The sequence below is a fragment of the Varroa jacobsoni genome, unplaced genomic scaffold (genome assembly GCF_002532875.2).
Source record: "Varroa jacobsoni isolate VJ856 unplaced genomic scaffold, vjacob_1.0 scaffold_302, whole genome shotgun sequence".
NCBI lineage: Eukaryota > Metazoa > Arthropoda > Arachnida > Mesostigmata > Varroidae > Varroa > Varroa jacobsoni.
In genome coordinates, this window is record NW_019213204.1 from 90,697 (window position 1) to 106,274 (window position 15,578).

Sequence of the window (15,578 nt, forward strand, 5' to 3'; positions counted from 1 at the left end):
TGCTTTGTTGCAAACGCGCCACGTGCTTCCATAGGCTTCACTTTCTATGACCAACTGACCCTTGTCCAGCTAGTTCAGTTGTTATGGCGGTCGTCAGCCGGTATTAGCTTAGACTGTGCGTTGACACTCCACAGTCGCTAACGTAAAACGCACGCCCGCTATAATGCGTAGCGTCACTCAAAAGATCCGCTCCGGCAACAGTCGCTTGGCCTCCCGGCGGCTCGAAATCGCCTTGCGTCTCCTTGTAGTGGCAATCTGCCGCGAAGGCGTAGTGTCTCTGTTTTGCGATCAAGCGACTCTTATTTCGACACGTAGGTGCAGCTGTAGGCACGTGTATGTGTCTGTGTGCTTGTATATACCATAGATCCAATTGTGCCTTTAACAGCAAGCCAGCTGGACGCTAATGGTCTGATAGTTGACACAGAGTAATTTCTATAGTTACTAATGAGACGGCTGCGCTTAATTCGAGCTAGCAAAGCAGGTTTTATAAAGCCTCTGAGGTTATGACGTCCACGCCAGCGGAAACCCCGACGAAATCAACGAGCTTAGCTAGAAGTTGCATGTCTCATTCGCGACCCATTATCAGCCATTATTCCCATCATTCAGACCCATTATCCCGTTTAAAACGTAACTCATCATAGCACAGTAGCAATTGTAGGCGGTGAACACTTACTAGAGTTCAGTCATGTTAAGGTCACATTCAGCCTTGTGACTGTTGCATCATTACGGATTTTTGAGCTCGGAGGAAGCACTAACAATAGCGAGGATATAATTCTGTGGTCTCGTTGCTATTAGTTCCAACTATGCCCCAGTGGTGCTCTCACTGGCTATCTCTATGCAGTGCATCATGAAAGCTCCTATCAGCTGATATCAACCGTACCGTTAGTCCGGGACGCCGGTGTTCGACCAAAAGGTCGTTTAATCGCAGCCCAAAGATATGTAGCAACAGCCTGAGCAGTCGTATTGCGTGTGGGTATGCGGAAAAGATTTGACCAATTAGAGCTTTGTTGGTGGGTCCTGGATCAACCGACCTAGTCTCCCGATTTAGTATCGTGTTTCGTTCACTTTATAGAAAGGAAAGTGTGACGACAACGAGTATATGTCTGCCCCGCGACGCCCGAGTAACATACCCGCTATATGGCATAACCAATATCATGCTATATCATAGACTACGCTCTGAAGTCATAGCCGAAGGTGGTATCCTGTATACAATGTTTCCGAGATACGAGTAACAACTAATTGTCTTGTAAAAAAATCCGCGCAAAAAACCTGACCATGCTGCTTACCCTGCTCCATATTGTCGAGTGGATATTACGATCCCTTTCGTCAACTAGGAAGAGGAAGGCAACTGAAGGGACTCTGTTGGCTCCACTTGAGGCGCAAGCAGCGACACACACGACAAATACGACAATAACGATAACAACAGAGGCACAAACGTCACCGAACAGTCAGGCCAATGGGGTGACGGTAGCAAGCAGCAGTGTGGGTTCGTTTTGCATGAAAATTGCCGATTCCTCTAATGAATTCACTTCCACCACCACGGAGGCTAGCAATACAAATGATACAAACCTTATGATTAGTTCAGTGTCACCTAACTTCCAGCAGACAACGCGTATAATCCGTCGCAACGAAAATCCAAACAAAATTGTTAACACCACATGTCGAAGCCAACAACTTTTGCCATCGTTTGTAAAACCAATACCGAGATTGTCACTGCCACAGAAGCAAAGCTACGTCCAGAATGCAGTCGAAAATAGGATCTGTAACGGGCATGGATCTATGCCGCTTTCGCCTGAAAGGGCGCTTCGCTCGCGCGAAAATATACCATCGATCAGTATTGAATGCCTTGTGAGTGCCTGTCAAATTTTCTTTTTTTTTAGGTGTACTTTGTCGTTGTGTTGTTTATGTGTGTCGGTATATAGTACGTTTAAAAGTCAAGTTAACTATGCAGTAACTACTATACAGCAGTAAATAGTTAGTTGTGGAAGTATCTGGATAGTATGACGATCCATCAATTGATAGTTCGTTGTGTTCAGTTTGGGTATGCTATGAATAAATTCTAGCGTGCTTAAATAACGGTTCGACAATAACGCTCAACGTAGCCTTTCAAAATTATGTAGTACAGTTAGCTATTCTCGGCACCCGCAAGTTCTGCATTGCGTCTTCCACCCGAACACCCAATCGATATAACTGAACTTTTTTTTGCCTCCGAATTTTAGCACTTTTTCCTAACATCGTTTACTTTGTATGTTGTGTGCGGTTTGATGCATGTGCTCGGTATGTGCCGTTATGGCGCAATAACGGATTATTTGATTGGTGAATGTGTTTACCCTGATGTGCTGACGTTATCACTACGCCGATGATCGTCCCGCTGGATTCGGCTCTGTATTACTGCTGACCGCACGATCGGTCCGCGATCGCTACGATTATCTCTGGTGTGGCTATAAACATTACATGTGCGTACATCTCGCTCGATTCCTGCCCTGCATTGTTTGCCTACCGGCAACTAAACGCCTGCAGAAAAATGCCTATGACAGCCTGGCCCAGGCGAAGCAAGGTGGCGATTCTGCCACCTTGAGCAAACCTACCTCGTGTCCTGATGATCTTGTCCCAGTCAACATTAATGCATTGGTAAGTTTGTTACGCATGCAGTTCGCTAGATCGTAATTCCGCCCTGGTTTTTCGTTGCAGTAAGTATAATAACATAATAAAGTTATACGAACTTGTATATAGGGATATAGATTAATTCAGTATGTACAATGTCGACTAGCAGTTCTGAATAGAACGGAGCTGCTTAAGCACGTCTCACCTGCTTTTAGGGAACTATTCTATCATTGTAGATATGAACGGAGTATCAGTACATTATCCGAGATAAAACTCATAGAAAATAGGCGTGAATTTCGAAATAGATATTCCCTTTGCGGGAAATATAACAGTTGCTGTTTTCCAAGTTTCTCCAAGTTTTTTGCTCGCGCGTCCGATACCAGTTTTTCCATGCTAACGTCACGAATTCGGATTCTGCAGATACGGACATTTTACCGAGTAAAGGCATTAGGCATTTTTCATTTTATTTGATTAGCAGCAAGGGACTCTATCACTTAGCTAACAGGCGAACTTGAACAAGTTCTAACTAAGAATACAGGACGTCGAACTTGAAACAACTAGCATTTTTTTTTAACTACGGAGAACTATCTACGGCCGTATAATAGAATCTTGCGCTAAGTAAGAAAATATATTTAATGAAATTACTGCGTGTTCATGCACGGATGCAGATAGAGCAGCCTTTTGAGGGGCTTTGATGTGTCGCTACGCACACGCACATACGTATAGCTCATTTGTGTAGCATTTTTATTGGTAACAATTGAATTAATTAGCAAACGTATTTGGGGTCTTGGGCTAATTTAGTGTGCACATCAACGATATGTAACCCAGGCCAGAGCTTATAGTACCAGGGTCTTCGTTTATTTCTAATGACCCGTGCGTCAATCAATAGAAAACTGACCGCACTGTCTTCTCCAAGCAACTACACGTCTCGTAATTGCGTACGTGGATAACAAGCTAAGCGCAAATACGTGACAACAACTGTGATCGCCCCGAGCGGTCGTAGTTTCGTAATGAAGATTTTCCGACACCGCTTCAATGGCATCTTCTTACAATTAATAGGTGCAAGCATTAGGTCTATATTTAATATAGTTGTTCAATCTGTGGAGCATTTCAAGCAATAGAACAAACTTTTACTATCAATTCTATCTAGTAATTGCTGGATCATAAAGTTCAGAATAGTAATCAGTGGTATATTTCAATTATATCTTATACTCTATTAAATATTGGAACCCCGTTACGGTAAATTTCGCAAGCTGTTCGAGTTAGCCAGTGGTCCTCGACAGGCCTTTGACGACCAGGTAATAAACGAATTTATGCAGCCCACGTCAACTACTATGCATCTAGTGGCACAACAATAAAATCCACGGGCTGTAACAAATGCTAGACGGTTAGGGGAGTGCCGTTTTGCTTTTGCTTGGCCATTGACCTTGACCTGATTTGTACAGCTATGCTAGACAGAAAATTTATCTGTCACTAGTATTATCTAAGCATAAACTCAACTCACGATCAATATAGTATCGATGTACGCTGAATGCTAGAATTTATTTCTCCCTATATATCAAACGCCCTATATTGCAAATAATCTTTTTCAGCGTGAAAAGACTTCAATTCATTTGCCTTCAAAGAGCTGAAAGAAACTCGACTCCTTTCAACGCTGATCCGCCCTTCTTGTCGGCATTTACTTTACACTGTAGGATACCATCGAAGAATAGAATAGGCCTTTCCATTATAAATGGATATAAAAAAAATTGCTTCTTGCGCTTTCTGGGTTTCTCTTAGCTGGTTCTTGTCAGGCAACAGCATCAAAGTGACACTCTTTCCTCTTTGTTCGCGTAGCTGATCAGGCAAATTTGCTATCTCAAATAAGTGCGCTTATGTTTTTCTCATCCGCTTTGTGAGCACTTTTCGAGCGAACTTCGAACAGGTAAATATGTCCTGCATACAGCGGCGGCAGGCCTATTCAGAATCAATTCGGTTTCGCAAGTGAACTTTCGGTTCCGCGCGTACGATACGAGGGCGCGGCTCAGAGAGGGTAGCGTACCCATATCGGCGAAGGCGGCCGTGGCGCCGATGTTGGCATTCGAGGCAGAACCCAGAAAAATACCAATTCTGCGCTAATGTTAGGCGAGTGACACAATATCGCCACTTAATTTTCTCAGAAGCGTTTGGCCAGTCATTGCTCTTTTGGGTTAGCTAGGTCAGCTAGCATGTTTGCTGTCATGTATCTCCCAGTGGGAAGTGAGCGCGCTCCTGCTGAAGGCGCTGCCGTTGGCAATTTTAGTTGGCTTCAGCCCAAAAGATGCTGACGATAGAAACCAACGGGAGCAGGTCTATGAAGTAGTCTTGAGTCGAGTCGAGTCGATCGATCAAAAGCGTTGAGGAAACCTCAGATATGAAAAGCGAGCAGATCCGTTTTTCCTTCTCGTCCTCTTCTCCTTCCGGTTTGTCTTGCGTTTCATGCCGCTTTAGATTAGCTAATCCAGATGTAGGAGTTCGTCTTGTTATTAAGTGTTTTATCTCGTTAGCGACTGACGTCGATTAAAGTCGCTGAACCCACAGCCAGCATCATAAACGCCCTTACTATGACTAACTGTCTGAACAACTCAGTTCTTATTAATAACGTTTTTAGAAGATAACGACTTATGATATCTAAAATAACTTTAAATTACTGTTTCTAATACTATATTTGGAAAGGCTCTAATGTTATAGTATAGATATCAAGCCCTGATTTCTATCAGTCAAGATACAATGCAATATCATTGTGTATACAAAGCGATGTTCTTCGTATAAATCAAACATGCATTTGCCGCTTGTTATGATTTATATGGCAACGTAGATTGGATCTGCTGTACAACCTTAATGCGTCCTCTACTAAGCTTCGAAGCCTGTATGTGCGCGTAAGCTGATGTATATAGTGATAAAAGAAAATATATGCGCTTTTTTTATCTTTTTCTCTTTTCTTATTCTTTACTTTCGTATTCTCTATCTTTCCTTCGTCCTTTCTTCCTCTATATATATATATATATATATATATAATTACAGAACTCATAAAGAAGTTTATATATCAGAAGAGTTACAAAACGATTCAGGCATGGGGTTTACTCATTGTACTCACTGGCCTCAGATATATAACATTTAAATCTGCCTAACATTTTAATTGGAGCCTCTTCGTTTTGATTTATTTCGCTCTCTTCCTATGCTAAGGCATGCCCAATACGATCATGTCAAACTAGCAACATTTTTGTCATCCTTAACTAATGAGCGCTTTTTTCGCGGTAATTTTTAAAGCTTTTATAACTGGAAACGTTTATATGTTGTCTCTCGAATACGTAAAGAAAAACACGCAACCAGGTTCATATGCTAGCTTCTGGGGTAGGCGCTCTACCTCGTGCCATTGTAACAATGTTCAGTCACTTCTATATCAGAGGAAAATCGTCCCTCACATCTCAGAGATATGTTCGCCTTTACTATGCCCATTACCGAAACTTTTTTAATGAATATTATCACCGTCGCGTGACTCCTGTGACGCAATCCTGTTCTGCCTCGCTTTTCTCGTACCGTATTTTACCTGATCAGCGGGCCCGCTATCTTAGCCTGGTCCGAAGGGACTGTCCGTTAGGCCGAACTAGCCCTGCCGAGTCGCATCTTCCCAGAGCGAGCGTCAGGAAATCCGTATCAGGCCCTTCCAGGATCCGTCACCTTGTAAGTTGTCGTCGTGCCACCGACCCTGGTTCGTCTAACCTATTCATGGGAGTTCGTGAGATTCATGGGGTGGTGTGTCCTCGCGTGTGGCGTGTCACGGTGTTGGAAACAAACAAACATAATAAGAACAACGCACACAGGGGAAGCGTATTTATTCTGCAGTTTGCTCTGAATTCAAGTAAGCGACGTGAATTAACCCAACAAGTCTGTGCGCTTCTCGAACCAATGCCTATGTGTGTATAAGGAGAAAGAAGATCTGTGTGTACCACGAAGTAAAAGCATGCGTCGGTAAAGTTTGCAAATGCCTAAGGACTCAGTGTACTGGAGTAATAGAATTTTAAAAGGACAATGGAGGCACACAGATCCGTTGTTCAACTGTGCTCTCTATCTAACTAATGATCATCGTGCTACATACCTGCTAGTATAACGTGCCTGATTAAAACGTAGTCTCCCACGGGCAGTAAGCGCTGGCGGATCGAAATCACTCTATCTATATTAATCAGTTCTAGGTAACTATATCATATCAAACCTTAGGTACCACTCAACTTGTTACTCATATCGGATTATGTTAACGGAATTATTACCAATTGCACTAGGGTCTGAAAGGATGGCTAGAACTTTTTTTTTTTTGATACCACATCTCAGAACATCGTCCCAGATAACTGTGTGTGTCTCTTTGAATGACGGGTCCATTTTGAGATGATAGACTCGATGTTGCCGGGCAGTGAGCTTGTTAGCGAGATGTCATAGTTTTATCGGACTCATTAAAGATTGAAAATAACGAATTAAGTGGAGATCAGTAAACAATCCGACATGTGGGCCAATGTTGAAAATGTATGCGATGTGTATTATGACAAATGTTAGCTCTGGAAGCGAGTGGTACATTTCTATCTCTATGAATATGTTGCTCTAACTTGCGCGTTTCTGTGGATTGTGTCGAGCCCTAGCCTATATCAACAATTATCATGAATATACAATGAGCCATACGCTGGGTCCTTAGCGTTTTGGATTTTTGTCGCAGCCCCTGCTCCGCTGGAAGTTTAGGGCGATGAGACAATTTCGAAGTTGTGGTGAAAGATGATTTCGGTGATGGAAGTGTGACGTATCGCACAATACAAAGCATACTGCTGCAATCGGGCACAACGATTAAGTTAACAATTCGTTCTGACGGCAATAAATACTCCCGCCAAGCACTGCTAGAAATATTCTGTTGTTCAATGAATGGGTGAAAATTCATTTATTGAACAACGTGCAGAAAATGTATCCATTTCATCACTAACTAAATTGTGCCTGCTCATACTTCACGTTAACTGTTGTTCCTCGTATTATATGACAGATGGGGTTCTCCCTCTGTTTCATAGAACTGGAGCGTAGCGTGCTCTATATTGCTGTTCTAATGCGCCTGTTTTTGCCTGTTAAGGAATCGAAGCAGAATTACGCACATATATATATATATTGATTTAATGCTGTTGGGAAAGAAGCGCTGGGTCTACAACGTAAAATATCGTTTCATAGAAGTACTTCCTCTCAGACATAGGCTCGAAAAATGGGTCATTTGTGCATACCCGTATTTGTCCTTTGTTCTTCTCTGCAGCGTCTATAGGGAATTATCTGTTTTTGGTTCCATGTTAGTTGTACGCCCATCTAAAAGGAACAATTGGGCGCGTCATACTAAAGGAACGGACACATTGTGTAGGTCATAGAAAATTATGGTTGGGTATCGGTTAAGAGTAGCTTGTGATTTATGTCAGCTTAAATAAAAACGTCCCGCCCGTCAGTCACCTTTTACATACTTCATGGAAGAAAAACCAAGTCCAATTCATTCATCTTAATTCATGCGAGTAACACACGACCCGCTAAAGATAGGTAAACGAGTAGTAGTAGTACTTCAGAAACGCGATTTGTATAACCCCATGACTATTGACTACACAATTAGGTTCGACGAACCTTTATACCAGACAAAAAAGGCGACTTCAATACGTTCGACAGTGATTAACGGTTAGGCTTCATTGACCAAGGTAGTGTATTAGGTTTTGTGACAGGCAAGCAGGCCGACAATCTACAATGAATAAAAGAAATGAAAGAAGAAAGTCCAAAATTCAAAAGGACACGTGCCTGCATCAACTTCGTCACCTCGGACTATTTTCGTATACATTATGTGCCTGCTTGTGCAATCATGACCACACTGGTGGAGGACATGCACCGTGCAGTAGATTGTTCAGTGTTAAGCAGAGAACGCTGTACGTGGTCTTTTGTTGTTCTTGTTGTGTGTTGCTTATCATTAATTAGCCTAAAGCTGCACGGAAAAAATTGACGGAAGGCGGTTTGATAACGTCTATGCTACCATCTGTACTTGTGTTCTAGCGCGAAAGCTTGACCAGGCAGACGAGCATCCATGCTGCCCGGGAAGCTTCGCCCATCGAGGATGTGAAACTCAGTGTGGACAAAAAGAAGCTCCAGAACCAATTCAGCGTGGAATCAGGCGACGTGGATGGTAAATGTAAGCGGTGTCAGGGAACCGTCTACCCCGCTGAATGCGTTCGCGCCGAAAAGGCTCAATACCACAAGAAGTGCTTCACTTGCAAGGAATGTAAGAAGTCACTGAGGTAAGTCTCTGAGTCAGAGTCACCGGGGGAATTGCACCCCGTTTTCGTAGCGCCATTTATAAGCTGAGATTTGGGAACGTCGTCATAGTTCAAGTAGTTGTGCATTGCGTTCTTCCAGTGAACCCAGTTCCTTCGACGGTTTGTCCTTTCGACATCTACGTTCGCGCTTAAGTAGATATAACGGCGTTATGTCCATTATTTATCCTTAATAAGCTTTTCTGCGAAGCATTGCGTGTTAGTCAATATGCGCATCGTCGGTTTGAGAGGAGATTTGTTTAACAAACGGAAAATCACTACGGTGGTACTATTTGTACAAGAAGACTGCGCGTGCCATATGTGGCCTCACTTGAATCCACAGGATGCTTAGTCTTCATTTTTGTTCGCCAATTTTTGTGCAGTTTAAAGCAAATAGATTGTACATTGTAGTTTTCATGCGTCTAACTTGTAAGTGATGACGAATTGATCTGTACGCGGCTAGCATAGAGAAATCTCCCTTAAGTTGAGCAAAATATCCGCCGGCCTATAGTAAGTACATCGCCGGTAGCGGATCTTACGTATTTTAACGTGTTTTGATTATTAGTTAGCGATAGTTCACTACAGCAAATTATCTTAATTTCGCCGGCAAACCAGACTCGATCGAGCTCCACAGTGATATGCCACAAGCCGAAAAAACAAGCAGAGGTTGACCAAAAAAGCAAATAGGATTTTTTAACTTAATTTCTTAAATTTAAGTAAGAGGACAGTGTTGAGACTAATCGTTAACCTAACTCGAATTCCGGCCGATCGTCATTTATTATAGAAAGAATTGAAATTGGGTTGCTTTCTGCATTGGTGGTTGGAGCAGTAGAAATTGGAACTACCTTGCACCTAGCGACGACTTTAGCCGATTGGACCTTGAGTGGTCCCGAATTCAGCCCGAATTTCAGTTAGCTCTGTGAAGGATCCCACGATTTAGGTTCTGTTTGGGGATCGTCATTACTACTCGAATTTTGCCTATCAGAACGGCAAAGCTCGAGTGGGTTGATGCTAATATAAGCAAAAAAAGCAGCAAAGCCTTCGATATCGCCACCCATCATGTTTAGGCAAACCGTAGGCTCTGCCGATTCCGTTCAAAAAACGTGCGTGTGTAACAACCTATTTTATATCCAAGAAAGGGTTTCCTTTTCGTTTAGCCCTACGCTGAATTGTATAAGCTGAATGTTCTTTTTCTCGGTAATGGTAGACAGCGTTCCGTATCTAATAAACGTTCCTATTAAATGAAATTAACATTTTGCCTTTATAAATATGCCCTCTGCTTTGGGGATGCTATTTCAGTGCCGAATCGTATCACTCTCACGAGAGCGAATTATATTGTGCCAACCATTTCAAGCAGCTCTTTCAACCGAAGGCTAATTTCGACCGGACCGTAACTCCGAGTAAGTGCATTGATTCATTCTACTTGCCTCACCTTAGTTGTAATAGAGATTTTTTTTTTTGTTTTTAACAATTCACATTGTTATCTCTCAGATGTGTTCCGCGAACCACACAAATCGACAAGTAGAAACAATTTAGCGACAATGTCTTGTTTACATTGTAATATGCGTACATCTATTCTTACTTCATGCGAGGTCTAAGCTCGTTTCACCATAATTTGTCTCAGCTAGATAAAGCTCCAAGATAGAGTGATTCATTTTGAAGTTTTAAATTGTCCAAACTTACTCTTCCGTTCGGGGCAATGCTTTTCGTCGACTACGACCATTGCTAGACAGAGCGCGTGACCTTCAAAAAGTTGCAGTTCGACCAACCGTGATCTCTCTGAGGGCTTGAACGATTGGAAGCGAACGTGACCGACCACCTAGGTTACACGAACTGTTAAAATAAAAAAAAAAAAAAAAAAAAAAAAAGATTATCTATACTGCTGCTGCTACTTTACCCGTAGCACTGTAGTAGCGACAGGATTAGATCCTTTTATTCGAAATGGAGTCCTGAGCGATAAACCGTTGAATTGAAATAGACAAACTCAGGCAAGTTCATCTTTGCTATGTGCACGTTCGATGCTCTGAAAAGTGGCCCCCGTCTGTTTAGAAATTGCGGGACATAGAAATACATTAAAATACTTCGCGTAAGCGTCGATTGTTTACATGGATGACGGCTTACTGCATTGGATTTCATTGCTGTACCAATTACGCGAAAAGAAACGGTCTCAAACCAGAAGTTTTGTATATAGAACTTAATGTTTGAGATGTTTAACGTAGTGGTGGGTGCTACTTGGGCAATTAGGAAACAGCGAATTTGGGAAATCCAACAATTTTCCTGAAGTTTCATCAGCGAGCACGTCATCACTAACTTGTTTTGCAACGTGTTATTAGATACTGTGCATGCTGCTGATTAGTTTTTATTTAACAACATTTTTATAAAGCTCAAAAGTAGTTGTTCAGTTGTACTAACATGTGTGTAATGTGTGCGGTGCTACAATGTGCTTTCTTTTCACATATCCCACCTGAATCGGTCGTTGGTCCATAGACGGCCAGGAGATGTCGTCAGGATGTATCAGTGTTGATGATGGTGAGTCATAGCTGGATAAGTTCAATAATTTTTTTCGTAAAATATCATTCTATGGGACAAAACGTAGCGTGGAACTTACTTCTAGTAAGTATTTAAGTAGATAGTAAATATCCGTTTTGATGATAATGCTTCTGTGCTGAAAATAATTATTAAGTGTGTTTTTCACTGAAATTTAACTAGGGTATAAGTCATTACGTATCTGCCTATTCAGCATTCGCGGAGCGGATTCCCAAAACGTTGTCAGAATATGCCACCGCAATCATTGTTAGCATGGAATATTTTTGGGTGACTGCCTAACAGGACACATCGTTTCCTATGGTGGCATGGCTCGTCACTAAGCACGGCATTTTCTGGTTGCTGCCATGTGGCACCTCCCACTTAACTTTTCCGTTTTCCTTTGGAACCTTTCTTAGGTGCCGTTTGACCTTTTACAAGTGTCCAAATGTACAAATGATTCTGTGTCGACATAAATGCCGAAATAGAAAGGCCGAAAATGATAGTCGCGCTGCACGAATCTAAGCTATGTACAGTCTAACGTAAGGGATGGAAGTAACAATCAGTTCGTTCTCGAAGAAAATTGGAGTCTTGCGCCTATCCTTGGAATTGTGCGTATGCAGATGGGCGGAACCTGGTCCTGGGCCTATTCTTTATAAGTGCAGTAAAGCACAGGAGCGCAGTGGCCGAGGACAACGTCAGCAGTGTTGGGAGCACCCTGCTGATGCTTTGAACATTATATATAGTGTTGAGCTAAATGATACCCGTTGTGTAAAAACTGGCACTTCTCTAGTGCTGGCTACATGAGACTAGTCGAAATGATCGGTCGAACAGCAGTTGCCTATTGTATTACTTTTATTCTAGAAAAAGAATACACGTTAACGGCAGATGTTGACCTAACTCAAGCTTCTATAGACACTTGCATATTACTGATTATCAGCAGACGGCCGTCCATGCTGCTCGCTAATTATCACTGCCAAAGCGTCTCTACGGCGTTGTTGTACTTAATACATATTTCGTATTATACTACGTAATTTGGCATGGCCGATAATGTTACTGTGTTTTGATTGTTTCAGGGAAACAACGAGAGCCGATTATCCGCGAAAACGAACCTGCGCAGCTTCCCCCAGATGTTGTAAGATGTGAGTACTTCAATGCTTTCTTTCAGCAAGGGAACGCCGATTTCAGGCGATCTTGGGTATTAATCTCGGATGAACAGTCTTGACGGAGCCATCAGCCATGGGCTGGATCGGTGTCCAACCTTATTTCTTTAATGAGGCATCGATTTATCACGTTAGGGTCAGCAAAGGTAAAAACAGATGAATACAAGGTTCCGAGAAGGAGCATATAAACATCACGGTACATACAACGGTACCTTAAAGAAAAGACGGAATTAACATAGATAACATGATTCTCGGAAATTTACTACTGTAGAGAATGTTCTGTATCAAAAGAACGAGGGGCAAAAAGGGTTACAAGATATCTGCCGATATAACTCTATGAATGCTGTTACTGTAATTGAGAAGCAAAGATCCCAGATTGGTCGCGAGTTTCAGCACAATCGGAATGAAGCACACGCACCCCAAAAATTGCCACCGTTAAATTATTTCCAACAAGAAAAAGGGTCAATGAAACATTACGTATTATGACGTAAGGACGAAGAGAAGCAGCTCTTGGGGGGCTAATGCTTCGAGCATTAGCCCCCCAGAGCTGCTTCTGAACTATAATCGTGCTACAAAAGCACTAGCGGCGAGTGCCGCTAGTCTTATGTCAAATTCTAAATTTATTATCAATTTAATATATGCACAGCGTTGAGCATGTTGCATACCGGAAGCACCCGTAAATAGCTGTTCTTGACTCTGTCCCGTGTAGCCACACTGAGTCTGCGAAAATTACATCAAACTCTAGTGTTTACTCTAGCTAATATAAATGCTCGTGAGAACCACTTAACCAAATAAGCGTCCGTACATTCATGCAGAATTCGCGTGCATTTACAGTGAAATGAAAGTTTTAGCCTAAAAAACATAATCTAAGGATTTCATTACTTTGTAGCAACAGTGAATGATGAGGTACTGTTATGGATTTAAGGGATGTCTCTCTTCAGCCACCGTATCTTCAGCCAAAGATTAGCCAGATTTTACATGTGTAGTCGTTTTCCCCACATCCTGATTTATGATCATCCATAAATCACCGCACACGAAATGCCATTACGCGAAGCTGGTCAGTCCCGGTGAAGGTCTGACCGTATCAGGCCGTTAGCAGGCACGGCATCGGCCTACCGATTGCACAAACTTCTGCCAATTCCTGAACCGGTATTATTGTGAGTTCGCATACGGTACAGTACGTAGCCTTATACGATAAGGTGCGGTGATCGGGGTGGATTGGGCCTTTTTAATAATTGTTCATTGTTTTTCATATAATTCTATGTCGTTCTGCAAGACAACTGTGGGGTTGCTCACCTTACACGTACTGTGTGAGTCAACGACGAGAGATGCGGCTTAACTGGCTGCTGAAGGGACCCAGATAACGTTCAAATGGATTAGCATTAAAAATGCTATAACCATTCTCAACTAAACCCCTTATATGTATGAAAAAAATGTCGAAAATATTCGGGGTTCCGTTCCAGACTGACACGCGCGACCGTTCATCATCTGAGTCTATGTGTAACGTCTAGTAGATTCCATAGTTGGAATTACATGATTCAGCTTTCATCCATGAAGACAAAGAGTTACAGTAATTATAAAAAACAAAAAAGCAAAAAAAAGATGCTCCATTATGAGAATAGGCTTAATTTTGTCTAAAGAACTAAGAAGTTTCGTAGACGAACGATTTTACTCCTTTAAGTACTATCAATACAGGCTCTTTGTCAAAGAGAAGTAGATGAGCTCTGTTTTCTATCACGGTTTTTTTTTTGTCTAATACGCAAATCAAGATCTGTTCGGCGTCGTCTGAATTATCATGACGTGTCGGGCCTGAGCATGAAGTGTGATTCCAAAGGACGCGAACAGTTAGCCGTAGGTGTTTTTTGTATTTGATCATGTGCTTCCTTGTGGAGTGCCTATTTTGGATTACGGTTAAAAAGCTAAACTCGAGAATCAACTGGGTGTTTCGGTTTTCTATTTTTCTATCTTTTACGTTTGCATGTAGAGCAGATACTAGCAGTCATCGATAATCTAAGAAGCAGAATGTGACCACTGCAATATCAGCCTTATTATTTGTCATACAATCCACATCGGTGTTAATACTGAGTAATAAACGAAACCGCGAAAAATCAAATGCTGACTTATCACTTTATCACCATAGAGCTCGTTCTCAGTACAAAATGATGCTAAAAAGTCAGTTCAAAGAAAACGCCTGGCGTTGTTACGAGCATTATTAATTACATTATATGATTACCTGCTTGTTAACAGCTTGCCCCCAAACATGGGGTACTACTGGCACTAGACTAGATACTGCATCAAAAAATGATCCTCATTCAGACTAAAAAATCACCAGCGGAACAGACATGGTTATAGAGCGCTCCGTTGTTAACTAAGTCAAACTAGACAATTTGTGTTCGAGGAACTATTGTTTGTCGTTCGTCCAAGGCCGATTATGAAGAATGAATGATGACGCTATTGTCATAGGAGAAATAGTAGTGACAAAGTTATTTTGAAAAACGTGTCGAGTTGACGCCGAAATAGCCGATTTTGCTGTGGCGGGTCCTGATGAAACGGAATCTATGGATGGACGATGACGATAATAGATTTGTACTTGGATGCTTCTGGAGTGCGTAAAGTTCCGATCGGACAGGTCTTTGTAGGCATAAAACGGAATAGGTGCGCGCATGATTGGGCAATCACTTCGTTAAGGTCATTGTGAGCAAAAGACCGTAAGCAAATCAGCACACCTCAGTAGGACAAGGGACGGACATCCGATCGACAGGTAGCAAAAATTTTTCATCGCCATGCTAAGATGTCATGATTTTTTCATGCTAAGGTTGAAATCAGAGCCAGCAACGGCGTAATGGATATGAGGTCCCAAATTAGGAAATAAAGCAACTTAGTTGTTGACCTTACTACATAAAGTGACTGGCATCACAGCTAAAAAAACCAGGGTCGGATGGTAGACCACAGTGGATCAAATTGA

The 15,578-nt window shown here is 42.1% G+C and overlaps 1 protein-coding gene across 10 annotated transcripts in view; it reads left to right on the forward strand.

Annotated features, from left to right (window-relative positions):
• The window catches only part of LOC111259178 (uncharacterized), a 132,506-nt gene that overhangs the window by 69,380 nt on the left and 47,548 nt on the right, over window positions 1–15,578 (forward strand). For 6 of the 10 annotated variants that reach the window (XR_002679457.2, XM_022830957.2, XM_022830951.2 and 3 more), the window contains exons 5-10: window positions 1,603–1,848; window positions 2,521–2,631; window positions 8,671–8,912; window positions 10,227–10,327; window positions 11,415–11,456; window positions 12,527–12,592. Coding sequence is in view for 9 of the 10 variants with exons in the window: in XM_022830957.2 (XP_022686692.1) it covers window positions 1,603–1,848; window positions 2,521–2,631; window positions 8,671–8,912; window positions 10,227–10,327; window positions 11,415–11,456; window positions 12,527–12,592 (808 nt within the window). In the remaining variant the exon portion in view is untranslated. The remainder of the gene's footprint in view (window positions 1–1,602; window positions 1,849–2,520; window positions 2,632–8,670; window positions 8,913–10,226; window positions 10,328–11,414; window positions 11,457–12,526; window positions 12,593–15,578) is intronic. The other 4 variants (XM_022830953.2, XM_022830955.2, XM_022830958.2 and 1 more) reach the window with 4 other exon arrangements.